This window comes from Hypanus sabinus, chromosome 3, assembly GCF_030144855.1.
Source record: "Hypanus sabinus isolate sHypSab1 chromosome 3, sHypSab1.hap1, whole genome shotgun sequence".
Taxonomy (NCBI): Eukaryota; Metazoa; Chordata; class Chondrichthyes; order Myliobatiformes; family Dasyatidae; genus Hypanus; species Hypanus sabinus.
Window position 1 is genome coordinate 144,063,662 of NC_082708.1, and position 26,722 is coordinate 144,090,383.

At 40.1% G+C, this 26,722-nt stretch overlaps 2 protein-coding genes across 4 annotated transcripts in view; one reads left to right on the top strand and one right to left on the bottom strand.

Annotated features, from left to right (window-relative positions):
• Positions 1–21,275, top strand: part of stx18 (syntaxin 18) — a 198,238-nt gene extending 176,963 nt beyond the window's left edge. Inside the window, exons 8-11 of the mRNA XM_059965274.1 lie at positions 1,013–1,071; positions 10,628–10,697; positions 15,274–15,354; positions 20,775–21,275. Coding sequence (XP_059821257.1) covers positions 1,013–1,071; positions 10,628–10,697; positions 15,274–15,354; positions 20,775–20,870 — 306 coding nt within the window. The 3' untranslated portion in view covers positions 20,871–21,275. The remainder of the gene's footprint in view (positions 1–1,012; positions 1,072–10,627; positions 10,698–15,273; positions 15,355–20,774) is intronic.
• Positions 21,276–22,155: 880 nt separating this feature from the next.
• Positions 22,156–26,722, bottom strand: part of LOC132391719 (neuronal vesicle trafficking-associated protein 1-like) — a 100,126-nt gene continuing 95,559 nt past the window's right edge. For 2 of the 3 annotated variants that reach the window (XM_059965277.1, XM_059965276.1), the window contains exon 5: positions 22,156–24,129. In XM_059965277.1, coding sequence (XP_059821260.1) covers positions 23,926–24,129 — 204 coding nt within the window. In that variant the 3' untranslated portion in view covers positions 22,156–23,925. The remainder of the gene's footprint in view (positions 24,130–26,722) is intronic. The other variant, XM_059965275.1, reaches the window with a different exon arrangement.

Sequence of the window (26,722 nt, forward strand, 5' to 3'; positions counted from 1 at the left end):
ACGTCGACCATGCTTCTTCCTATAGATGCTGCCTGGCCTGCTGCATTCCACCAGCATTTTGTGTGTGTTGCTTTAGCATTATCTGGCAAATTTAGGACGTAGTTAGTGCCAAACTAGCAGATTTCTGGACTATTGGTTATTACTCTTATTAGTAACCAAGTTTGCTTTAATAACACATGACTCAGTAATATAATAAATTTTCCAGTGAAATTGGTGAGTTTAAAGGGAGCATAAGATAAATAAGCACTCTTGGCCATGGCTCTGGTTTCAAACAGTGATTCTGACCCCTGGCTTTCACCCATCCAGCACACAGCCCAGATCCCAGTCCCGCGGGGATTCTAGACCCATGGTTCTATCCATGCACCCCACATCATGGATAGAATGAGTGAACCAGATGCTGAATTATTAGGATTTCCAAACATTTTGATATTAGTTTATCAGAATTTTACTGTATTTTTATTTTACCGTGATATAAAAATAAGTCAATAATGGAGAGCTTATTAGTAGTTTCAGATTTTTGCCTGTTCCAAAAAAATTGGCCTATCCATGCTTCTACGTTCTGATTAAAAGCTCTCTCCCAGTACACTTGGATTTAGACAATTTTGTGTATACTACATGTGCTCAGGTTTGATGATCTTGTCTTTTTTCAAATTTGCATAGATTTTATTCACACACAAATAAATGAATTATTTGGATGGAGGAGAGTGAAATCAGTACTGTAAGGATTGAGATTGACTCTGAAGATATTTATTCATCTCTTATCTCTGTTTCCTGATATGTTGTGTATTCTGAAAGTGTTTGTTAGATTCAAATGTTGGTAGTAAATATCTGAGCAACAAAGAAGTCTCTCCTCCCAAAGCTTTCTGTGCTCACAAATTCTTTCCTCATTTTCTTTTTTTAATCTGTAACTAGAAGACATTAAAAATGAACCTGAATTGAGTAGTCTAGATATGAATATTTAAACACTTCATAGGTTTGCATGATAATTAATACTGTGCTTCATTTCTGGCAGTTTGAACAAGAAAACCAGCGCCTTGTCAGTGAGATGAATAGCTTGGTGGATGAAGTAAGGTAATGTTCTAATAATACAGCTCTGACAGAAAGGCATGTAAAGAAAACAATTGCAAACTAATGTTTATTTTAGAACAGTTAATGACTCAGTGAGCTGTTTATGAAAATTATTGCAGGTGAAGAAAAAATATCTCCCCTGGCAAATGAGTGTTTTCCTGCTTTTAGGAATTTCTTTTCCTTTGAGAATGAATCATGATGCGAGTAGTGTCCCATTGGAAGATTTGCATAAATATTATTTTCCCTAATATTTGCCATTTTATCCTAAAAATGATTGCTTATGAACTTCAATACAGGAAGTGCCTGCTGCACAACTTTAGCCTTATCTTCTCTGAGAATAGCTCCAAATCTGCAAATAGTGGAGAAGAGCTTCCACCATTTCTCCATTTTTTCTCAATGCTGTTCCAGTGGTGCTTGGCACTCACCTCATCCTTCTTCCCCTCCTCCAACCCCATCCCCACAAACTTTCAACTGATGCTGCTGACATCCAAGCTCTCTATACCTTGTTAGGTAAGACAGCTGAGAAGTTATTTTGTTCTGTATTGGTGCAGGGACCTATTCGGGGTGGTCCCCAAGCCTAAGTTTATAGGCCTGCCATTAAAGATCACTAGCCAATTTCCCTATTATTAACCAAGTACAATTTGAGGACCCAGCCAAGAACTGGAGAATCAAAGTGCACAAAGTGAGTTAAGTTTTAAAATAAGGCACTATAAAAATTCCTTCTGTGTTGTGATTCTCTCCCAATAAAAGCAGTGAAACTTCTCCCTGGTAATTTTGTTTTTAATCATTTGGATAAACATCTGCTGAAAATTAGGAATAAAAGTTAAACAGATATGCATCAAATTAGTAGATCAAATGTTGTTCTAAGAAAATGATTTTTGTGCTGCAAGAACTGGACATGCCTGCAGGATGAAATTGCCTGGGACTGACTAATGTCTATTTCAATATTAAAGTAATAACCAGAAGTTTTACAAAATTACCCCAGGGCTCCAAGAGAAATTTCAGGGAATTTATTCCTACAGCCAGTACATATTCTCAGTTACCTCCTGCAGGAGAATTAATAAGTGGTATGGAATTCCTGATATTGCAGATGGGACAAAATCTGTGTGGTTCGTGGCCTTTGCCCTTTCTTCATTCCACTAATTTTGTATTTGAGTTGGTCAGTAGAATATTTCCAATGTTCTTTTTCTCTTGTGTCTTCTTACAAAGAGCTATTTTAGTTATCCTCATTTTACTTATCTCCACCCAATGAAAAAGCAGCTGTTTTAAATTTCAGCACTGTTCAGGGGTTAGAGGTGCCATAATATAATCTTGGATAAAAGGTTTGTGCTGTATATTGAGCTGGAAGCCTCATTTCAAAAGCACCAACAGCTTTTTTAGTATTTCTTCCAAGTGATTTTTTTTTTAGGTCTTTCATTTAGTTTTGGTTTGAAGTTTTTTGTTTTTCATTCCTGGAGCATTGTTGCCAGCACATTAAATGTAAGATGTCAAACTTAAAAACTTTTTGGGACAGACTGTACTTTGCTGACTTGGAACACTCCACATTTTTGTAATGATTATTAATGTCTATAGAACAGATATATTGTAAAGAATTTTTGCTTATAATTTGTAGGATGTGGGCATCACTGGAAAACCTGTTCATTAGTTAGTATAGAGATGGGGACAGTGGCTTTCTCAACCACTACAGGTATCTGGTGAAGCTGCATTCACAGTGCTGTCAGTTCTGGGATTGTGAAAGTATAAAGTTTGATGGCAACTCTGAAGCAGTGACATTCCCTTGCACTTATGGCCCTTGACTTTCAAATGTAAACGTTTTGGTTTGCCAAGCGCTACTGGAAACTAATTAAGCAAATAAATAAAGTCAAACCTCTAATTAAACTGCTCACAAATATTTAATAAATTAACTAGCAGTTGGAGGGACTTGCCATATCAAAAGGTCTTTGCATCAGTAAAATATCTGGTGAAGTAACAAATATTCTGTTCTTTCATTACCTGGAGCTTAAGATTGACCAGACAGATGTAATTAAAAACCAGCTGTCTTTTCTGTCACTAAAGCCGGGTAGCACTCACATCTACTGTGATGAAGTGTTTTGAGAGGTTAATTGTGGCTAGAGTTAACTCCTATCTGAGGCAGAGCCCGGGAACCTCTGCAACTTGCCTACCTCCACAGCATGTCTACAGCAGATGCAATCTCCCTGGCTCTCTGCTCACTTTGGAGCTTCTGGACAACAGCAAAACATACACCATGTAGCTGTTTATTGAATACAGTATGGTGTTCAATGCCATCATATCCTCAGCACTAATCACCAGGCTTTAAAACCTGGACCCCTGTACCTCCCACTGCAACAGGATCCTCAGCTGCCTTACTAGGAGAGAACAGTCAGGGTTGATTGGTACCTAGCATCTCGTCACTGACAAGGGCACAGCTCAAGGATGTGTGCTAAGCCCACTGCTCTGTCTGCATTTATGACTGTGGTGCTAGGCACAGCCTCAAGTGCCTTCAAAACAATTGCTGATGACACCACTGTCATTTCCAGACTCAGGAGATCTACAGAAATGAGAGATCGGTTGTTTGAGTGGTGTCACAACAATATTTCACTCAACTTCAGCAAGACTAAAGAATTGATTGCGGACTTTAAGAAGAAGACATTGGGAAAACACTCATGACTCCTTATTGAGGGCTGAGCAGCGGAAAGAGTAGATAGCTTCCGATTTCTGCCTGTCAACATCTCACAGCATCTATCCTGGGCCCAAAGCCAAAGGCATGCCAGTGGTTATACTTCATTAGAAGTTGGAGGAGATTTGGCATATCATCAAAGATTTGCAAATGTATGGGGCAGAGCATTCTGACTGATCGCATCACAGCCTGGTACAGAAGCTCCAGTGCACGGGATCTCAAGAGGCTGTAGAGCATTGTAGACTCAGCAAGTTCTATCATGGGTGGTGAACCTCAGAAATTTATTGCCACGAACGACTGTGGAAGCCGAGTCATTTGATCTTTTTAAAGCAGAGGTTGATCGGTTTTTGATTAGTTAAGGAGTCAAAGGTTACAGAGAGAAGGCAGGTAAATGGGGTTGAGAGGGATAATAGATCAGCCATGTTGGAATGGTGAAGCAGACTGAATGGACTAATTCCACTCTTCTACCTTAAAGAGGTGGTGCCTCAAGAAAATGACAAGCTTCATCAAAGCCTGTCACCAACAGGGACATGTCATCTTTTCATTATTACCATCAGGGAGGAGGTACATATATCTGAAGACCCACACTCAACCTTCTTCACTAACACCATCGGACGTCTGAACTGTCAATGTACACTACTTCGTTAATCACCTTTTGCACTTTTTTAGAACATACACTAATTTTCATGTATTGCTGCTTCAAGCCTTCATGACATACGTCAGTGAAAATTAACCTGACTCTGGTTCTGATTCAGTGTCCAAGGGTCTAGGCCAGGGGTCGGCAACCTTTACCACTGAAAGAGCCATTTGGACCCGTTTCCCACAGAAAAGAAAACACTGGGAGCCACAAAACCCGTTTGACATTTAAAATGAAATAACACTGCATACAACGTTTTTTTTTTGCCTTTATGCTATGTATAAACAAACTATAATGTGTTGCATTTATGAAATCGATGAACTCCTGCAGAGAAAACGAAATTACATTTCTGCATGCAACAAAAACATTTTGAACTCCGATAAAAAGACATTGGGTTGAAGGTTACTTTTAAGTAAAATACTCAATGTCTATTTGAGTCCTTCTTGTATTTATGAAAAACGCCGACCTTAAATTGTCCGCCAGCAGCAAACCAAAAATAACGTCAGCCAGCTGTCAACCTGAAAATAAAAGGACTATTTCACTGAACAATGAAAAAATATGAATATACGTAAAATAATAGGCAATTAAAATATTTATCATAATTGGTTAATGGGATTTCTGCTCCTGGACCTCAGCGCAGAGCGTCTGCACATCAGGGCTGTATGACGTCACCTTCATCTTTACACAGGATTGCAAGCTGTCATCTGTGAGGCGTGCGCGATGTTTGTTTTTAATAAAGTTCATGTTGGAGAACACCTGCTCACATATATATGTGGATCCAAAGATCGACAGGACTCCAAGCAGATACTTTTTAATGTTTACATAAATGTCGGGGATAGCATTCCATGTTTCAAACACAAGTTTGTCCGTTTGGGGAGGTTTTCAATATCACTCCATTTGTGATTCTGAGCAAGAATGGCCTACTGACGAGCAACATCTTCGAGGTCTGCTGTCAGGCGTCTAAACTTGGACACCCATATGTCTTTGTCGCCTATGTCGGCCAGTTCCAGCTCAAGATCAGGTTGACTCACACCTGCCAATGCAGTCGTATTCAGTAGGGATGGATCGATGCTTAGGGGAGTGACCGGGAAGGATAATGTGTTTTTTCCCTCTCTGAACTCACAGAAGCGTTTCCCAAACGATGTTTGCATTGCGATGACTGCAGAATGTAAATACTCCAAATTTATCATGTCGTGAGCTTGTTTGAACTCTCTCAAATTGGGAAGTGAGAAAATGTGCCTTTCTGTAAATCTCTGGCAAGCACTGTCAACTTGCGCTCGAATGCCAAAACTTCCTCCAACATGTGCAGGGCTGTGCGTCCTTTCCCCTGAAGTGCTGTATTCAGCGTGTTCAGGTGCGCTGTCATGTCTACCATGAGGTGTAGCTTTTCCAGCCACTCTGGCTGTTCCAGCTCAGGAAAGGTGAGCCCTTTGCTGCCCAGGGAAGTTTTCATCCAGTAACAAACGGAATTGACGGTGATTTAAACTTTTTGCCATTATTTTATTCGCAATCTGAATGACAACATCCATTACTTCTGTGCATTCCTGAGGAAATGTTTGAGTGCACAGTGCCTCTTGGTGCAAGATGCAGTGAAAAGTCAGCAGCTTTCTGTCCAGCGACTTCTGCAGTAAAGCCACAAATCCCTTGTGCGCTCCTGTCATACTTGGTGCCCCATCAGTAGCTACTGACACCAGATGGGTGGTCTTTATTCCTTTGGCTCTTAAACAATTCAAGACAGCCTCACAGATGTCCTCCCCCCATGTTTGGCCTTAGAGGTATCAACTCAATCATTTCTTCCTGTGGCCCGGCAGAGTTTACATACCTGTAGAACAGCGCTATTTGTTCAATATCACCTTTGTCTTTAGACTCGCCACAGGCAATCGAGTAGGCCACAGCTGAATTGATGTCTTTAATTTGCTGTCTTGTGATGTCTTCTGCAATTTTTTTGGTTCTGTCTTTGACAGTCTTTGCAGAGAGGGGCATATCCCTGATTTTCTGCACAATTTCACTCTTGTTTTTAAAGTCCGTGAATAGATGTTCTGAAATCTTAATGAAAGATTCTTTTATATATTCACCATCTGTAAACTGCTTCCCGTGCCTGACTATTTCCTGAGCGGCAACAAAACTAGCATATGTAGTTGATTTTCCAGACTTCATCCACTTCTTGAAATGATTTTTGCTCAGATCAACCTTCCGCATCAGTTCCGAAACGGCTTTTTTTCTCTCATCTCCATCCGGATATTTTTGAGCAAAGGCTGCGTGTTTATTCTGGAAATATCTTGCGACTTTTGACTTTTTGTTGTTTGCTAGTTTCTCATTGCATATTAAGCATACCGGTAAACCAGTCTCGTCAGCAGTGAAAGCAAATGAATCTGCCCACGTATCATTAAACGTTCTGTTTTCTTCAGTCACTTTTCTTTTTTTAGAATTCTCCATAGTTAGCCTACGTTGGATCGAAAAATTAAAGAAATCGCGCACTGGCGGGTGTCAGGCGTTGGCAGTGGTGATGTATATTAATAGCGACAAAAAACATGTTTTATTTAGATTGTACAAGATCACCATACTCTTCAAATTTAGAATTACATTTCAAAAACTAACAAACTAACATAAAATACATTTTAATTAAATACTCATCATTTATTTTCCAAAGCCTCAGGGAGCCACAGCACAGAGATGAAAGAGTCGCATGCGGCTCCGGAGCCGCGGGTTGCCGACCCCTGGTCTAGACTAAGCAGAACTCTTATTCAAATCCGTCTATGACAGAAAACAACTTTAAAATCCAGTAACCAAATACAAAGCTAATAGCAACAGTGAGTATCACAAAGCTACCAGACGTCTGTACAAACCCATGTGGCCCATTAACATTTTTAAGGCCATCATCGCAGCGGGCATCGTCTTGAGTGGACAAAGTCGGAATGGTGATCTTGAGGCTTTAGCTTTTTAAGACTTTTGCAAAGAGAAACTTCATGTAGAGAAAAGAAAAGCTCATCTTTTTCCCCTCCTCTTCTTTATATCTGCTCGGCTCTGACAATAGAGATGCCAGGCGTGATAGTTGAATGCTCCACTTGTGTGATGTGGGAAGGCAGGGAAAACTCCCGTACCCATGACAACCACAACTGCAAGAAGTGCATCTAGCTGCAGCTTCAAACAATCTGCACTAAGGAGTTGGAGCTGAAACTGGATGAACTCCGGATCCCCACCCAAGGGGCTGATAGACAGGACATAGAGAGAGGAAGTTACACCCAAGTTGCAGGCTATTGGGGATGGCGTGTGGGCGCAGTGACCTAACAGAGGAAATTCACAGTGGTCAAGTCTCTGGCACTGAGTCTGCCTCTGTGACTCGGAAGGGGGAGAAGTGGCCTACTGTGGTGATAGGGGATGCATTAGTTAGGGGAATGGACAGGAGGTTCTGTGGCGGGAACAAAGAGGTATGTTGCCTCCTGGGTGCCAGGGTCTGGGATATCTCGGATCGAGTCCTCAGCATTCTTAAGTGGGAAGATAAACAGCCAGGAGTTGTGGTCCATGTGGGTACCAATGACATGGCTGGGATGAGCGGGATAGGGAGTTCAGGGAGTTAAGTGCTAAGTTAAAGGGCAGGACTTCCAGGGTTGGGATCTCAGGATTGCTAGCCGTGCCACATGCTAATGAAGCCAGAACTAAGAGGTTTATACAGTTTAGTATGTGGCTAAGGAGATGGTGTAGGAGGGAGGGCATAAGATTTTTGGATTATTGGGCTGTCTTCCAGCGAAAGGGGGACCAGTACAGAGAGGACGGTTTGTACCTCAGTGCTAGCAATATGCTAGTAGTTCCAGGTGTCAGGGTCATGAAGTGTGTGAAGCTACCGTAACTGGAGAGAAGGTTCATGGGAAGCTGAAAGGTCTGTCTGAAGGTAGGTAAGTCACCTGGACCAGATGATGTACTCAAAGAGATGGCTGAAGAGATTGTGGAGACATTAGTAGTAAACTTTCAAGAATCACCATTATGAAATGGTTCAGGAAGATTGGAAAGTTGCAAAAGTCACTCCAGTCTTCTAGAAGGGAGAGAGACAGAAAAAGGGAAACTATACCCCAGTTTGTCTGACCTCAGTGGTTGGGAAGATGTTGGAGTTGATTATTAAGGATGAGGTCTCAGGGTACTTGGAGGCACGTGATAAAATGGGTCATGGTCAGCATGGTTTCCTTGAGGGAAATTTTACCTGACAAATCTGTTGGAATTCTTTGAAGAAGTAACAGGCAGGATAGAGAAAGGAGAATTGGTTGATGTTGTGTATTTGGATTTTCAGAAGACCTTTAACAAGGTGCCATACATGAGACTGCTTAACAAGCTACAAGCCCATGGAATTAAAGGAAAGACCCTAGAATGGATAAAGCAGAGTCTGATTGGCAGGAGGCAGAGTGGGAATAAAAGGGCCTTTTCTGGTTGGCTGCCAGTGACCAGTCGTTTTCCACAAGGGTCTGTATTGAGACCAATTATTTTAACGTTGTATGTCAGTGGATGATGGAATTGATGGTTTTGTTGGAAAGTTTGCAGACTATATGAAGATAGGTGGAGAGGCAGGTAGGTAGTTTTGGGGAAGAAGAGAGGCTACAGAAGTATTTGGACAGGTTAGGAAAATGGGCAAAGAAATAGCAGATGAAATACAATTTTCGTAAGAATATGGTCATGCACTTTGGAAGAAGAAATGAAAAGGTTGATTATTTCCTAAGTAGTGAGAATAAACGAAACCTGAGGCACAAAGGAACTTTGGAGTCCCTGTGCAGGATTCCCTAAAGATTAATTTGCAGATTGAGTCTGTGGTGAAGAAGACAAATGTTATGTTAGCTTTCATCTCAAGAGGACTAGAATATAAAAACAAGGATGTAATGCTGATAATTTATAAAAAATGGTTGGGGCCTCACTTAGAGTATTGTGAGCAGTTTTGGGCCTCTTATCTTAAAAATAATTGCCAAAACTGGAGTAGGTTCAAAGAAAGTTCACAAAAGTGGTTATAGGATTCAATAGCTTGTCGTATGAAGAGCGTTTGATGGCTTTGGGCCTGTATTCGCTGAGATTCAGAAGTATTGAAACCCATAGAATGGTGAGAGGCCTTGATAAAGTGGATGTGGAGAGGATGCTTCCTGTGGTTGGAGAGTTTAAGACTAGCGGACACAGCCTCAGAATAGAGGCTGTTCTTTAAGATTAGAAGTGAAGAGGAATTTCTTTTGCGACAGAGTAGTGAATCTGTGGAATTCTTTACGACAGACAGGTGTGGACGCCAAGTGTTTATGTGTATTTAAAGCAGAGGTTAATAGATTCTTGATTGGTCAGGGCATGAAGGCATATGGGGAGAAGGCAGGAGATTGAGGTTGAGAGGAAAATTAGATCAGCCATGATGAAATGGTGGAGCAGACTCGATGGGCCAAATAGCTTAATTCTGCTCCGATATATTATGGTCTTATACTCAAGAAAGGAAATTTGTCATCTTACTCTGACTATGTTATGCCTCCAGTCAGACACTTAGCCGCTCACTGCGACAGTCTTAACTGTATGTAAATGCCTGTACAGCCAGAGGCTTACGAATCCTGTAAAACATCTTTAATATTTACTCAAGATTAGGTTTCCAATCTGGAGAAGGATGTCTGCAACCACATGTTTTGTAGTACATGAAGTACAGCTTTGATGTTTAGTCCCAGGTGTAATAATACATTCAGGGGACCATCATCTCAGAGATTACAGCATTCAATGTGCAAAGTCTGCAATATCATCCACTGATGAGAACTGAGTGTGGTTTTACCAGCACTTTCCAGGTCCCAGAAATATTTTCAAACTTAATTATATCTAGCCTCAAAGAAAATCTTCCTACAACTTGGCACTCTGAGATTCAACAGGATAGTTGAAATGGTAGAAGTAAGTGAAAGTAAGTAAGTGAAACACTGCTGCAACATGCTGAGATTGGGGGCAAACATGCTATGTTGTTGTACAGATGAAGAGTTTACCCTCATGTAATCCCCATGTCACACCACCTATGGGAATATCCTGAATAAGGAAAGTTTTCAAACTCCAACACTGCTAGTTAAGAGATCAATGCAGCAAATTCTGAAAATGTGAGATAAAAACAGGAAACCCATAACTGGCTGATGATCGATTGCATCCCCTCCAGTGCTGAGAATTTTTTTAAAGCTCTGTTTATTATATTTGATTCTATTTTCAAATGAACATATCCTTGACCTGTATGTCTAAAAAAATATTGTATGTATTTGGAACAGGCAAATTGAGGGAAAAGTAGTTGAAATCTCAAGACTTCAGGAAATTTTTACTGACAAAGTTCTGCAACAGGTGAGCTAAATATTATTTTTTTCCTTTACGTGTTGCTAACCTATTTTGCATAGCAAATGAATTTGGTTCTTTGGGATGTGGTGGTCCTTTTTCAAATTGTGCATTTAAATAAAGCTATGGAAAAGTGATTTGAATTCACTGGAACCAAACGCCTTTTGGAATTTAGTCTGATCAATAAGTGCATTCGTTGGTCAGATGTTGTTTCTCATACACTGAAATTGGGGGTGCTTCAGATTAAATTGCTCATTCAAAATACAAATAATGACACTGATTAATTGTACCCACACACTGTGCCACAGGTAAATAACATGCTGGTGATCTATGCTTTGGGGTAGAAATTTCCCTCAGTTTCCAAAGATAGTCACACAATGTAAGAACAACTGTCTGTTGTACTTCACTTTTGAAATTCAATCTCAATGAAGTAAGTGGAAGCAAGGTTGGAAGCTGAACGCAACATACAGGTGCTATCATGTACATCCTGTGCAAGCTGCAGAAAACAAGGTGTAAAAATTGCTGCTCTTAAGCATTTCCATGCAATGTTGTTTTTAAATATATATATTATATATTTTAAAGTTCATTAGTATTTAAGTGCCATTTTCACAGAAACTTCAGCCTGTCATTGATAAAAGTCAGTATTTTCTGTATTAGATTTCTCTCACTTTAAAATGCATCTTCTTCCAATTTTAACCAAATGACCAGAGACATATCTTGGAATGTTGTTTTTCTTCTTCGTGCCTTGGGGCACATCAGCAGCAACTTTGTCGTTTTTTTGGCAATTGTTTTTTATGAGGCCAACTTAGTAGCTCGATGCTCAACCCAGCACGGATGGAAAGTGAGCAAGGACCCGGCCAGATTCAAACCTAGGACCACTCGCCTCAAACTCTGGTGCGGATGCCACTGCACAACGGGCCAGCTAATTTTGGATGTACATAGTAGACTTTGCTTCAGTTCTTCTTCTTGTCAAGTCCATTAAAGAACTGGGAGTTGCTTCTTCCTTTCTTCCAGTCAGTGAAATGGGAACAAATTGTGCTCAAAATTGTGCCTTTAATGAAAACTCTTCAAATTTCTGCTCAAATTCACTTGCAAACATAAAATTTAAACCAGCCTGATCAAGCAAAGTCAAGCAATATATTCCATGTACTCTTATTCTGTCCTTTCTGACTCCACCTACCAACCACCAACCTTTGTCTCCCCACCCCTCCAAACACATCTAGTTCATTCTGTCCATCAAGTCATCTCCGCCTGACTCCACCTATCACCAGCCATCCTCTATCCCCTTACCCCCTTCCCCCTTTGCACTATTATATATGGTCATCTTCCTGTTCCCATTGGATCCTGATGCAGGGTCTCAATCTGAAATATTGACTTCCACCATTTATTTCTAAAGAGGCTATAATTACCCGCTGAGTTCTTCCAGTATTCTGTTTGTATTAAGTTTTCATAAGTGATTTTAATTGCTTTGAAAATCTTCTTTACAACTATTTATACATCCATGAATTTACCAAAATAAAATGATGACAATTTATGAGACTGTAATGCCTCAGAGCAGAACTAGGCCACTGAGCCTGCTCCATGGCTGACAAATATCTCTCTCAAACTCATCCTCCTGCCTCCTCCCCATAATTTTTGACGCCCTTACTAATTGAGAACATATCAACCTCTTGTTCACCTGTAGGACATCAGAAATTGCAGAAAATAACATAAAAATTGTTCAAAACTATTTCCCAGGTACTATAGAATGCATCGGTCAGTATAAAAAGAAAAAAAAGTCAGAACCTTTTAAAGCTTTTCTAATAGTGTTCCAAAATAACCTCATAAAATTTAAATGCTCCACAGTGATCTGCAATTGAGTGCAATTTATTTAAGCTCCCAGTGACGATTAATTCATTCTGAGTGCAAGAACATTTATATTTTGAACAGTCCATTAAGAATTCAATATCTTTTGCCTTCTCATAGTCAATGTATTATCGCACCATTTTTATATGGTGGTCTAATTTTGTCAACATTAATCAAATTGTTACTGGTTGCCTCTCCGAACTATAACATGGATTTTTTAATTTAGAACAAAGGCTTGCAGAAACTTGAATTAATACAATTTGTCTTTCAAATTTTGCTGTTTATACCAATGTATGCCAGTTGAATTGTACGAAGAACAGCACACAGAGAAGAAACTCCAGATCTTGGCTCTTTACTCAGAGATGCTCTATTTGCAATACTTTTTATAGAAACATAGAAAACCTACAGGACAATACAGGTCCTTCAGCCCAAAAAGCTGTGCCGAATATGTCCTTACCTCCGAAATTATCTGGGGTTACCCATAGCCTCTATTTTTCTGAACTCCATGTACCTATCCAGGAGTCTCTAAAAAGACCCTATTGTATCCACCACCAGCCCATTCCACGCACTCACCACTCTCTCCCACCACAACAACCTTGTTATTATTACTCCTTTCCAGAATCTGTCTCCCTATCTGCTCTTCGATGTCCCTTTTACTATTGGGCTGTCTATAAAAAAAAAACACCAAGTAGAGTTATTGACCCCTTCCTGTTCCTAACTTCCACCCACAGAGACCCCGTGGACAATCCCTCCATGTCTTCTTCCTTTTCTGCAGCCATGACACTATCACTGATTAACAGTGACACACCCCCACCTCTTTTGCCTCCCTTCCTGTCCTTTCTGAAATATCTAAAGCCTGCCACTCAAACTAACTATTCCTGCCCCTGAGCCATCCAAGTCTCTGTAATGGCCACAACATCATAGCTCCAAGTACTGATCCACGCTTTAAGCTCATCCGCTTTGTTCACAACACTCCTTGTGTTAAAATAGTCACATCTCAAACTTTGGTCTGAGAGCGTCCCTTCTTGATCACCTGCTTATCCTCCCTCTTGCACTGTCTCCAAGCTTTCTCTATTTGTGAGCCAACTGCCTCTTCCTCTATCTCTTCAGTTTGGTTCCCACCCCCCCCCCCCAACAGTCCTAGTTTAAGCTCTCCCCAATAGCCTTAGCAAACCTCACCACCAGGATATTGGTCTCCCTCAGATTCAAGTGCAATCCGTCCTTTGTTTACAGGTCACTCCTGCACCAAAAGAGGTCCCAGTGATCCAGAAATCAGAATCCCTGCCCCTTGCTCTCACTCTAGACCTATACTCACTGTCACGTGTCACAGGCAGTAATCCCAAGATGACTACTTGCTTCTCAACTTCCTTCTTTCCTAACTCCCTGTAGTCTGCTTTCAGGACCTCCTCCCTTTTCCTGCCTACGTTGTTGGTACCAGTATGTACCACGATCTCTGGCTGTTCTCCTTCCCACTTCTGAATATTGTGGACACAATCTGTAACATCCCAGACTCTGGCACCTGGGAGGCAAACTACCATCCGTGCTTCTTTCCTGCATCCACAGAATCACCTGTCTGACCCCCTAACTATAGAGTCTCCTATCACTGCTGCCTTTCTCTTCATTTCCCTACCCTTCTGAGCCACAGGCCAGACTCTGTGCCAGTGGCGTGGCCACTATTGCTTTCCCCAAGGGACATTGCCTTAAGATTCAGGGGTGAAGATTTAAGACGGAAATGAGGAGAAACGGTTTTTCCCAGAGAGTGGTGAATCTGTGGAAATCTCTGCCCAGAGAAGTAGTTGAGGCTTCTTCACTAAGTATATTTAAGATACAATTAGATAGATTTTTACATAGTAGGGGAATTAAGTGTTATGGGGAAAAGGCAGGTAGATGGAGCTGAATTTATGGACAGATCAGCCATGATCTTATTGAATCTATTTCTTATGTTCTTATGTAACAGTACTCAAGCAAGGGTACTTATTGTCAAGGGGTACAGGCACAGGGGTGCTCTCTAGCATCTGACTCCTGCCCTTTCCTCTCCTGACTGTTACCCACTTACCTGTTTCCTGAGGCCCAGGTGTGATGCTCCTATCTGTCACCTCCTTACGCTCCCTGGCCAGACGAAGGTCATCGAGCTGCATCTCTAGTTCCCTAACACGGTCCCTAAGGAGCTGCAGCTCGACGCACCTGGTGCAGATGTTGTCATCTGGGAAGCTGGGAGTCTCCCGGACTATCCATATCTAACACAGAACACCGGCCTCACACACATTCTTCTTGTCTGTTTTCTATTCAGGCAGCCTACCATGCCTTAACCCATTATCAGCTAAGTCCAGTTGAGCCAAAGCCTTCCTACTTTGTCTCCATCTACTCCATCACCTGTTCCTCTGATGCCCACTCTATAAAGCTGTCTCCTTTTAAACTCTTCTCACTGTTCTCACTGGCTTACGTCCACGCGCTTGCGCAGCTGTGCCCCGATGTATTTATGTACAAATATGTCCTTTAAAATTTTTATTTATTTTGTTTATAAAATTATTAATGGGTAACAATATTTTAAATGTTTAAGAACATTAAATATATTTGCGTTGTGAGAAAGTTGATATTAGTATGTTCCCATATCTGTTCAATGTTTTGAAAGGATTTGTTTTGGTAGAGACAGTAACATCTGACGTTTGTGAAATGGAAATTATGGGCAACAACTTCTGTTTATCCAATTCATCAGGATTTCTTTATTCTTGCTTGACAGGAAAAAGAGATAGACAGCATTCATGAACTAGTTGTGGGTACAACTGAAAATGTTAAGGAAGGGAATGAAGATATTAGAGAGGTAAGAAATATTATTAGTTGATAGACGTTGATCTCAGTCAGAACAATAAAGAAGAAAATCGACAATTCAGGTGAATGTTATTAACTATGCTCTAAATTATCTGGAGTCAGCTGCACAGCAATTGCATTACATTCTTTTCTAAAATTTATTAATGTTTCCCTGAAAAACATCAATGGAGTAGCCTCAAAATGCAAAGATAATCATTTTCCATTCTGCAGTAGTTTGTGATTCAGAATATGGAGTAAGAGAATTTATTTTATAGTTTACTATTTATAGTATTAACTGTGCCTATAGAAAGGGTGCCAAGGTTAGGAGGAATTAAAAGAAAAAAATCTAGCATGGTATTGTGTTTGCAAGAGTTCAATAAGTTAAGGTTGCTCTTCTTTGAGCAGAGGGGTTCAAGTAAAGACCCAAGCATTTGAACAAAAGCTTGTGTTCAAAATCAGAAAAACAGTTAATAACGAAGGGAAACAAATTAAGGCAGTAACCAGATGTCACTGACTTAAGGGAACTAGCAAAAGAGCCAAAAGCAACATAAAGAAATTATTTTAATGCAGTCAGTTGTTAGGATGCACTGATAGGGAGAGGGAGGTCATTCTTGAAAGGGGGAGAAGGTTATGCAACTCTGAAGAGCTTTGCAGTGAAATTAACTGAACAAAAGGGGTTGGTGGCCTTCGTTGGTGCCACATCCTCCATTGATTTCCTTCTTTATAACTTTCAATGCAAAAATATTTTGAAGGTGAAAGTAACCACAGCAGCACACACAAAATGCTCGAGGAAGTCAGCAGGTCAGGCAGCATCTTTGAAAAGGAATAAACAGTCAATGTTATGTGCCGAGCTCGTTCATCTCTTCTGGAAGTGTAGGGGATAGAAGCCAGAATAAGAAGGGGTAGGGGAAAGGAGCACAAACTAACAAGTGATAAGGGAGAGGGTGGATGAGTGGGTGAGGAAGGTTAAAGTAAGAAGCTAGAAGATGATAGGTGGGAGAGCTAAAAGGGCTGAAGAAAAAGTAATCTGCAAGGAGAGGACAGTGGACTGTGGAATAAAGAGGAGGAGGATGGGGCCACTGCATAAAGCTGGAAAATGCAGCAGAAATTTGTAAACTCAGCCAGCTCCCATCATGAGAATTAGCTTCCCCAGCATCCAATACACCTTCTAAAGGTGGCATCCATCACTAAGGACCCCCATCACCCAGGACATGCCCACTTCTCATTGCTATCATCAAGGATGAAGTCCAGAAGCCTGAAGACACACATTCAGGAACAGCTAACCAGAATAGGATATGGAAAAAGTGAGAAGGGGGAAGAGGATGTAATTATCAGAAGTAAAGAAATCTATGTCCATCCCATTAGGTTGGATTCTACCCAGGCAGAATATGATGTTTTGCTCTTCTAACCTGAATTTATCTTCATTGTGGCAGTCGAGGAGCCATGGTCAGACATGTTGATATGGGAATGGAAAATTGAATTGAACTGGGCAGCCACAGGGAATTCCTGCCTTTTGTGGTGAACAGAGCGAAAGTGCTCGACAAAGCAGTACCCCAATCTGCGTTGGGCCTCACTGATGTAGAGGCAACTGCACAAGGAGCATCGGATAATATAGATGACCCTGTCAGACATGCATGGAAGGACTGTTTGGCAGTCCTTCCTATTCCACCCACCATCTTATTCTGGCTTCTGCTCTCTTTCTTTCTGGTCCTGATGAAGGGCCTTAGCCCAAAACCAATTGTTTATTCCCCTCCATAGATGCTGCCTGATTTGCCAAGTTCCTCCAGCATTTTTGGGTATTGCTGAATGTTTCCAGCATCTGCTAAATCTCTTGTTCTATAAAAATAACGACAGGCAGAGTTCAGGTGGTAGTGCTCACATATCTCTGATTCAGACTTGACTGACTGACAAACACCTCTGGTTTAACTTGGCACAACTAGGTAAGCTAACTAAATAACTGAGCTTATTGACAGAGCAGCGTAAATGGGAATTCTGGATTGAAGGGCAGTGCAGTGGTACACAAGTTCCAGGTACTGCCACACAGCTGCTGTTCACTCCTGACTTCTGTGTAGAGTTTGCACGATCTTCCTGTGACACTGTGAGCTTCCTCCAACATTAAACAATGTCCCTAAATTTCCCCTAGTATAAGTGGTAGCAGGAGAAGCAGGACTTGTGAAAGAGAATAGATTAGATGTGGGGGAATGGACTAATGGGTGTTCTCTGAGAGTCAGCATAGGGTTGATGGAGCAAATGACTTCCTTCTGTGTTGTAAGAAAATACACCTGAATACTTTTTCAATAATGGCTTTGAATTATTGGTACATTGAGGTTGGAAGGTGACAGATGAAAATAATGAAAATTTGTGTGTGTGAAGACCTTGAACTTTAGGTCATCAGACACTTATTACAGCAGTAGTGATCTTCATGTATCTTAGTGGTCACCAACCTTTTTAAGCCCAAGATCCACTACCTTGGCCTCAGTGAAAGGCGAGATGGACTCCAAATTGATTAGTTACACGCATGTGCACTAGGGCAGAAAAGACCGGAAGTAAAACCCCTCAACCCGACCCGGAATTAGAAATAATGCATGAGCACCAGGGGTACACACCCTTTTTTTGCACCGTGGACCGGTTCAATATTGACGATATTCTTCTGGACCAGCCAACAGGGGGGGGGGGGGGGGGGGGGGTGTTAAACACGACCTTCGTGGCTCTCGGCACTTAGCTGCTGCCCTGCCCTGCTCATGTTTTTTCCGCGGAAAAAACTCAACAGGTTCGTCTTTAAGTGCAGGGCGCTTGGACTCAAGGTACCGAGGCAGTTTTGAGGGCTTCATTGCCACATTAGACAGCCTCCAGGCCCGAACTCCATCCTCTGCCTGCCCGCCGCCACGGCCGTGGCGGTTTCAGTCCGGACAGAGCGACCAACCGAGCGAGGAGAGTGAGAGGCCCACGCCCGCCCCCCTTGTAGGATCTATCGACCAACAGAAGTTTGTATCAGCAGATCGCAGCGAGGTAGCTGCTCTGATACTTACGAAACCTTAGCCCGAATTAGGTCATCTGCGAATATTTTAGCACCGGGTTCCCCATGAACATTCGGTGTGCTAAACAGGTTCAGAGGCGGCACCCATCTGTCCATGCTTCAGCCCTGTAGCATTGGGTCTTCCCGCCAGCCACGCTCCGGGCCAATAGCATCGGCTCTTCCCGCCAGCCGCGCTCCGGGCCAGTAGCATCGGCTCTTCCCACCGGCCGCGCGTTTAGGTGACTGATGACCTCGCATGGGTTCAAGTTCAACAGTGGGCGTGACAGGGAATGAGGAAAGGTACAGCTGACTCGTATTGTTTCCTCGCGGCCCGGTGGTTAGGGACCACTGAAGTACACTGTGTAGTGCAGGGGACCTATGCACATGTGCACTAGGCAGAAAGAATGGAACGAAAACCCCGCAACCCAGAAACAATCTCTTCACAGTATTTGTGTATTTTTTTTCGGGATCTACTGGGAAAGTCACAAAGATCAACCAGTCGATCGAGATTGACGGGTTGGTGACCACTAATGTATCTACTAGGTGGGAATCCCAGCTCACTCTAATCCTCTCATAGTAATTGACATAAATATGCTTGAAGTACTTATTTGATTTTTAATCTATTGCCTATATACATCTACTGTGCATTAATATTTCACAATAATAGATTGTAATAGTCTATTCCAAAATACATTGTAAAATTAATGCAGCTCTCTCTTTCCGTGGGAAAATTCCAGGGTAGGATTATCATCATTAACATGTAATACAGTTTTTACCTGGAAATCATGCTGTGATCAATTCTCAGTGAAATTGGTACAATGTCTCACAGATCTATAGAGGGTATGCGGTATATATTTATTAACAAATACCAATAAGTATTAAAGTGCAATGGCAGGCTAGAGCCACTGAATGTCACTGCTGAGCAAACTGTTTATTCTTTCCCTTTAAGCATAAGCATATTTAAAAGGTTACAAATTGAAATATTAAAAATAAAGCCCATAGGGACATAACATTAGGCTTCTATATTTCTCTTAGACTTATCCCCCTCAACTGATTGCAAAAATGCCAATTGTTCCCCAAGTCCACTATCATCAGCACATTACAGGAAACAGCCTTCCCTCAAAGGACTCAGTCTACACTTCACACTGCCTCAGTAAATTAGCCAGTATGAGACCCCACCAATCTCAGATGTTCTCTCTTCTCCCCTCTGTCTTCGGGCAGAAGATACTAAAGCCTGAAAACACATATCACTGGGCTGAAGGACTTGTGGCTTCTATCTACTATTATCACTCTTGAACAGACCTCTTGTTTGATAAAATGGACTCTTGACCTCACGGTCTACCTCGATACATGTTGTTGTTTACCTGCACTGCAGTTTTTCAGTAGCTTTCACACTTTACTCTGCATTGTGCTCAGTACACTGTGTAATGATTTGAACTGTATAAACACTATGAAAGACTGATGCCAATAATTACTAAATGTAACCTGAAGCTCAAGCTATTTAATGCTTTAATAATTGAGTCCTGCCAGGTCAGGCCAGAAGTATACCCTCGTACAAGAATGTTGTTCCTACAACCACATTGGATCTAATTTGTAGCCTCTGGACAGCTTCTTAATCTATTTAATATACATATATATACTTACTGTAATTGATCTACTTAATTATTTTTTCTTTCTACATTATCATGTATTGCATTGTACTGCTGCTAAGTTAACAAATTTCATGACACATGCCAGAGATAATAAACCTGATTCTGACTAAAATATTCTCATCCAAATCGTTAATACAGATAAGTAATAACAGCCCAACACCGATCCCCGGGGCACTCCACTAGTCAGAGACTTGCCGTCTGAGAAGTATCCTTCCACTGCCACCCGCTGTTTCCTGCCTCTAGCCAAATATGTATTCAGTTTTCCAGCTCTCCTTGAATGCAGATGTCTTTGCAAGTCAGTGCTGCCTTGGAAATAAACTGCGATCTTTTCATTGCTGTCAGGTCTGAATCTTGGAGTTCCCAAACGAAATGTATTCCGGGAACATAACCAAAAGGACAGCTGTGGTTAGAGAAAGAGTCTCGTCATTATCTTCAAGGGAAATGAGAAATGAGTGATAAGTGCTCATTTGATGTCATTACAACAAAATAAAATAATAACAAAATCATAAAATTATAAATCTGGCTAATTCCTTCATACCGAGGTAAATCTGTTTGCTTGCCTTCCTCATTTCTTTTCCATTTACTCATTGTCCTCTTAGCCTCTCAGTCTCCCTCCTGTATTTTTGAAACCGGTTGACAGGTGTGGAATCTAATGGTAACAGAATAAGTTAATACCAGTGCCCATCACTTCTACTGGAAATATGGGCATCTATAACATTCAGAAATGATGCTTTGTAACTAATTCGGAGTCTTATTCTCCAACAGGCTATAAAAAATAATGCTGGATTTCGTGTCTGGATCCTCTTCTTCCTAGTGATGTGTTCATTCTCTCTACTTTTCTTGGACTGGTATGACAGTTAGCAAATGGTGACAGTCAAGGTTTCTATTTTGCTGCATTTATTAAAACTTGGAGGAACCTATTGAAATTAATAACATATCTTGCCCACAGAATGCCTAATGCAAAATAGGCATCTTAAATCTGCACTTGCGCTGTGGTGCAGCACGATTTTGCAATATTATTTAATATAACTTGTTTGTAAATTGGGTATTTAGTCAGAAACTTCAGTGACCATTCAAACAAAATTCTGCTAGAAAGCTAAAATACATGTTTTTTTGTCATAGGTCATATATTGTTATGTCAAATAATGGTGATTTATAATTCAAAAGCCTTGAAATAAACATTAATAGAAACATCAAGCAACACTCATTTGTGTTTTTCAATGTAGTACTTTTAGTGCCAGAGTTACAGTAAATGATGCATTGCTCCTACAATGAAATAAATGAAGTTTTGATTTCTTTATAAGAAGTATTTGCCATTATTGTCATTAATAAAAGTAATGTGAAATTGCTAAAATCCAGATTCAATTTCTTTGAAAATAGGATACACTGATTTTTATTTTGTGTAACGGAGGAATGAAATTAGCACAGTAGCTCAGAGGTGTCATGCAGTAGAGACCATGAAAACAAATAGTGCAAATTCTAGACCTTAATATGTTAATGAGATATAACTTGAGCACTTGTTTCTGGACAGCAGTTGCTGTGCAGAAACAACAGTTGTATCCCCCCGCCCCCAAGATAAACTCAATCAAGTTTCCAGATTGAACTGATGAGCCAATTGACCTTTGTTGGGTTGCAATGATTTTGTTGATTAACAGCAGTGCTGTCTCAGTTATAATGTCTCCATGACCAGTTATCCAATTCACTTTATTAAGTATGCACTCTACAAAGATGAATGCAGTGTGTTTTCATCTTCGTTACTCAACTAATAACCTTTAAAGTTATTGACTGGATCCATATTTTCACTGTGTTTAACTAGTGGTTTCTGAAATGGCTACTTATACTAAATGGTGGGTGAAGATGAAAAAGGATTTCAGTGGCTGCAGTAAAAGAGAAAACAGCGTAAGAATCAGAACTATATTAAAATAGTAAGAAAAGATTTTGTACAACAGTAATGTCTGTAATTCTTTGGGAGAGAATGAACTATAGTAGATTAAAAGGATATATTTATCAATTATTATGCAATTCTGAGAGTCAGACCCAAGCATTTTATTTATTATTATTACCTGCAGGAGTGATTACTAACTTGGGGATGAAATGTAGGTGTTTGTTTTTAAAAAAAAGAAAAACAACATTTTTTATTGGACTTTGTTTTATATAGTGTGTTAGTTACCCTCATTGCATCATTTTACATCCAATACAACATTTGCTCAGATGTATAAAACACATGGAGCTCTGTACAAACAGGACTTAACACCATAATCACTATATGACAAATATGGCACATGTTTTACAAAGCATGACATTTTGGCACTCATTTTAATTTGTTATGTCTGCATCTTTTTCCCTCCCTTTTTCTGCCATGTATTTTCCTCAACATCCAATGTGATTCTGAAGAAATCAGTCTCAAGCAGTCCACATCTAGTATTTTGGCACCTCTTCCTCTAAAGGCAAATGTGGCCGATCGGCTTCTGCACATTTAAAATATCAAAATAAAGGAACTATATAATTATTTGGGGTGACAAAATGAAGTGCATAGTCCCCTTCTAAATTTAAGGGGCATCTAAAAAGATGCAAAATAAAGGAAATACTATTAATTCCAAATTATGTTTCAGGATCATGTAAAGCATAAGTGTAAATTGTGTTTTATTTATAAAACATTATGCATAAGTGCTGATGAAAAATAAATATTTAATGTCCAGATACTGTGTTTCATATGCATTGGCAAAAGACTTTTTTTTTAAACATGTCTGATATAATGTAATTCTCAGACATTAAAAATACTAATGATTCATTTGTACTTTCTTTTATATACACAAATTCGATTTCTGTTAATGATAACAGAGATGCTTAATTAAATCCATTCTGCTGAATCTCTTTCTGGGGAAGAGGATGCAGGAAAGAAAGAATATTTAAGTACTATTAAAATCCTACACGTTCTATGTATTCTCATTATTTTTAGAAATAGCTGCTTAGAAGGACTCCAAGAATGGCAAGGTCTAAACCATTTTTTAATATATAAAATCGTTAGTTTCTTCAAAATATGGGATAGATGGTATAGTCTTTGCCTAACAAATGAGGCAAATAGAATTTTTTTTATTTTCATAACTGTTGGAGCAGAAGAGCAAATGTAGAAATCCTTCAGAGTTGCAGCCTTTACAAATCCTAGTTGATTAAATGAGAGCTCTGCCAGATGTTAATGCACTCTTTACAACTTTCACTCTACCCCAATTTAAAACTAAGTTGATAGAACTAACCTGTTTTACTTCAAGACCATAGCTTGTGACTGTGACCCAACTGCTATATGTGTTTATCCATAAACTGACTGTAACCAATAATCTATACTCTAAATGAAAAGTCATCAACATCACTGTATCAGACAATAGATTCCCCTATAAAAACTTATGGTGCTTCCACTTTCAATTTTAACTGTTATTTAACACTGAAGTGGAGTAATATTTCACTGTATCTGCAGATTTTAAGTTCGAGAATCTTGCTGTTCCAACATATCTAATTACCAAAGTACTCATTAATCACCAAATAAGTTTATTTTAGAGAATACTCTGCTTTTTTAAAAAGGGCATGGGTGACTGGATTTTCAAAAGATCTATCCACAGAATCAGAATATGGAGCAGGTCTTTCTCTTATTTACTTACTTTCACATCCACAACCTGAGATTATTAAAAGTACAGCAATCCTAGCTGATCTAATCAAATGAGACAAGCATGCCACCTTGGAAAGAATTTCATTAACACTTACAAATAACATGAACAGAATGAAGAGGAATGGAAGAAAAACCAAGCTGGATCAAATTAACAAGTTCTCTTCCATAACTTACTAATGTCAGTGCCTTGTACATTAAGCAGCTAAAGTTGGTTCCTATATTGGTTTGCAAGGAACCGAGGGTCAAATCGGGCGTTTACTCAGTGGGTTTGCCAGCATCTTCACTTTCCTTCCCCAGCACTTTCTCTTCAGAGAGTGTAGCCAGCCAGGGTGAAACCGAGCGTGAAATGGTCTGTTTTGCTAAGTTATAGTGGTTAATGACAGTGTAAAATCTTCCCCGAGTAGCAGAATCTTGCTCCGAGTAATAGGTCTCCAAACCAACTGGAATGCAGCGATTATGCTAGAGAAAAGGAAACAAAACAATACACAGGTTGGTATTAGTAGAAATTATTTGCAATGAGAAATATGCATAATTCAGCTTTTGTCAAGATATTATGTTTACCATAATGAAACATGTATAACTCTTTATTGTCATCTTCATTAATATGAATTTTCAGAAAAAACAAAGTTCTGGGAATGCTTAGCAAGTCATGCAGCATCAATGGGGAGAGAAACAAACTTGCTAGTCAAGGATCCTATATTGGGATAAGAAAGTAAATATATTATTTAAATTATTTTATTTTATTACATTTATATATACTAGGTTTTAATATGTGTGCAGTATGAGCTCATATTTTCACTTTGCTGATTCTGATGTAGAATTTTTGGTCTGCAAGATCAACTGTTTAATAGTGCCTTCATCTGCTTAGTTCTTCGAACATTAAGCATCCTATGTTTCCTCAATTCCATCATCTGCAATTTTTTATCCTGGAGTTGGGGTGGGGGTGGGGGGGGGTGGTGGTTGTGGGGAAAATGTTTTCAGAACTTGGGCTCATTGAAAGGATGAACTCATTTCCAGGTACTGAAATAACTGGAATGAACATCGCTTTCTCAAACTTAAGATAATGCCCCCCTCCCTCCTTCACCATTCCCCAATTCCCTTTTCTTTCTCTCATCTTATTTCCTTGCCAGTCCACTATCACCCTCTGGTGCTCCTCTCCCCTTTCCTTTCTTCCATGGCCCTCTGTTCCCTCCTATGGGACACCCCTTCTCCGGCCCTGTATTTCTTTCACCAATCAACTTCCCAGCTCTTTACTTCATCCCTCCCCATCTCAGTTTCAACAATCACCTTGCATTTCTCTCTCCCCTCCCCTACCTTTTAAATAACTCATCTTTTTTTTTCTCCAATCCTGCCAAAGGGTTTTGGCCAGAAACATCAACTGTACTAGTTTTCAAAGATGCTGGCTGACCTGCTGAGCTCCTCCAGCATTTTCTGTGTGGTGCTACAATTTCCAGCATCTACAGATTTTCTCTTGTCTGGAATGAGTCTTATCAGAATGATCCTTTGGTATAGAGGTGGCAATCCATTACGAAAGAAATAACTTATTTGACTCTCAGGCGGTTTTTCTTCTAGTCTGTTCATATTTTTTAAAGTGTTAATTAAGCTCTTTCCAAGGTTATCTAAATTTGAGATAAAGAGATTGTCTTTGAAGGACAAATGGACCTAAACTCTGTAGAGCCAAGGAGAATAAGATACGATCATATTGAGGCAGACGAGTCAAAGGGGGTGGGGGTTTGACAGGATAGATGATATCTAGATGGCTTGTCTCTTGGTATCTTAGAACCAGGATCCATTATCCCAGAATAAGAAACTGGCCACTTAATATTGAAAATAGGAGGAATTTTTCAGAAACACAAGAGATTCTGTAAATGCTGGAAATCTAGGGCAACACACACAAAATGCTGGAGGAACTCAGGTCAATCAGAATCTTTGGAAATGATTAAACAGCACTTTGGGCCAAGACATTTGTCTGTTTACTAATTTCTATAGATGCAGCCTGACTTTCTGAGTTCCACCATCATTTAGTGTGTGAAACTTCTCAGGCAAGATGGGTGGATAGGGAAGGGGATGGTTATGAATCTTTGGAATTCTCCATCCCAAATAGCTGTAGATTCCAAGGCTGCTTTCTTTCTCAGATGCCTGTGTGTTACGATATTACCTGTATGCAAGACCAAGGTGGAAGTATTTGAACTGCAGAAGAGATGAGGGCTGTAAGGATTGGGTAGAAGTTGAGACAAAGATTAACCAGGGATCTTACTGAATGATGGATCTATTCAATGTATTTCTACTGGGCTTAAGACCTATTATTCAGAGCAAAATTCTGTTTCTCAAGAAAGATCTTATAATGTCATTAACCACTATTTAATGACATAGCAACTTTGAGATGTGCCTATTTCATGTTCATACCTTGTTGCACCACGAATTTCAGTGTCATTCCAATTATTATTTTCAATTTGTTTCCTTCTATCAAGCATTAAGAAAATTTAAGGAGACAGCTCAATAAGTTTCTTTTTAGACCAGCATTCTGTCTTTTTTTAAGTGGGTTCTTCTGGGTTTCTCTGTTTTGTGGCTACCTGTTAGGAGACTAACTCAAGGTTGTATTACATATACATACGTTAATAATAAATGTAGATTTAGTTAATATGGTGTTTCTTATACCCAAATGGAATTGGAAGTCTCCTGGGTAGAATCAACCCATCATCCAAATGCCAAAATGCAAAATTAACCTCAGTTTTCTGACTTAATTCGTAAGCAAGAGTGATTTCAAAAGTTTGATCACTATTAAACTCATGCAAAGCCATTGCACAATATGTGTGAATCTCCATCTCATGCCCAATTCACTCATCCTGCTCACCTTGTGGTTTTAACCTCTTAAATCCACTCATTTCCACTCATGCCAGGACCATCTAAAATCTAGAGGATCCCTTTCCAACAAAGACTGAGCACTGGTTTTGCCTGCATGGGTAGAATGATCGTAGTAATTCAGGACATAGCATTGCTGCTACCTCACAGCTCCAGCACCCTGACTGACGGCAGGTGCTGTCTGTGAGGC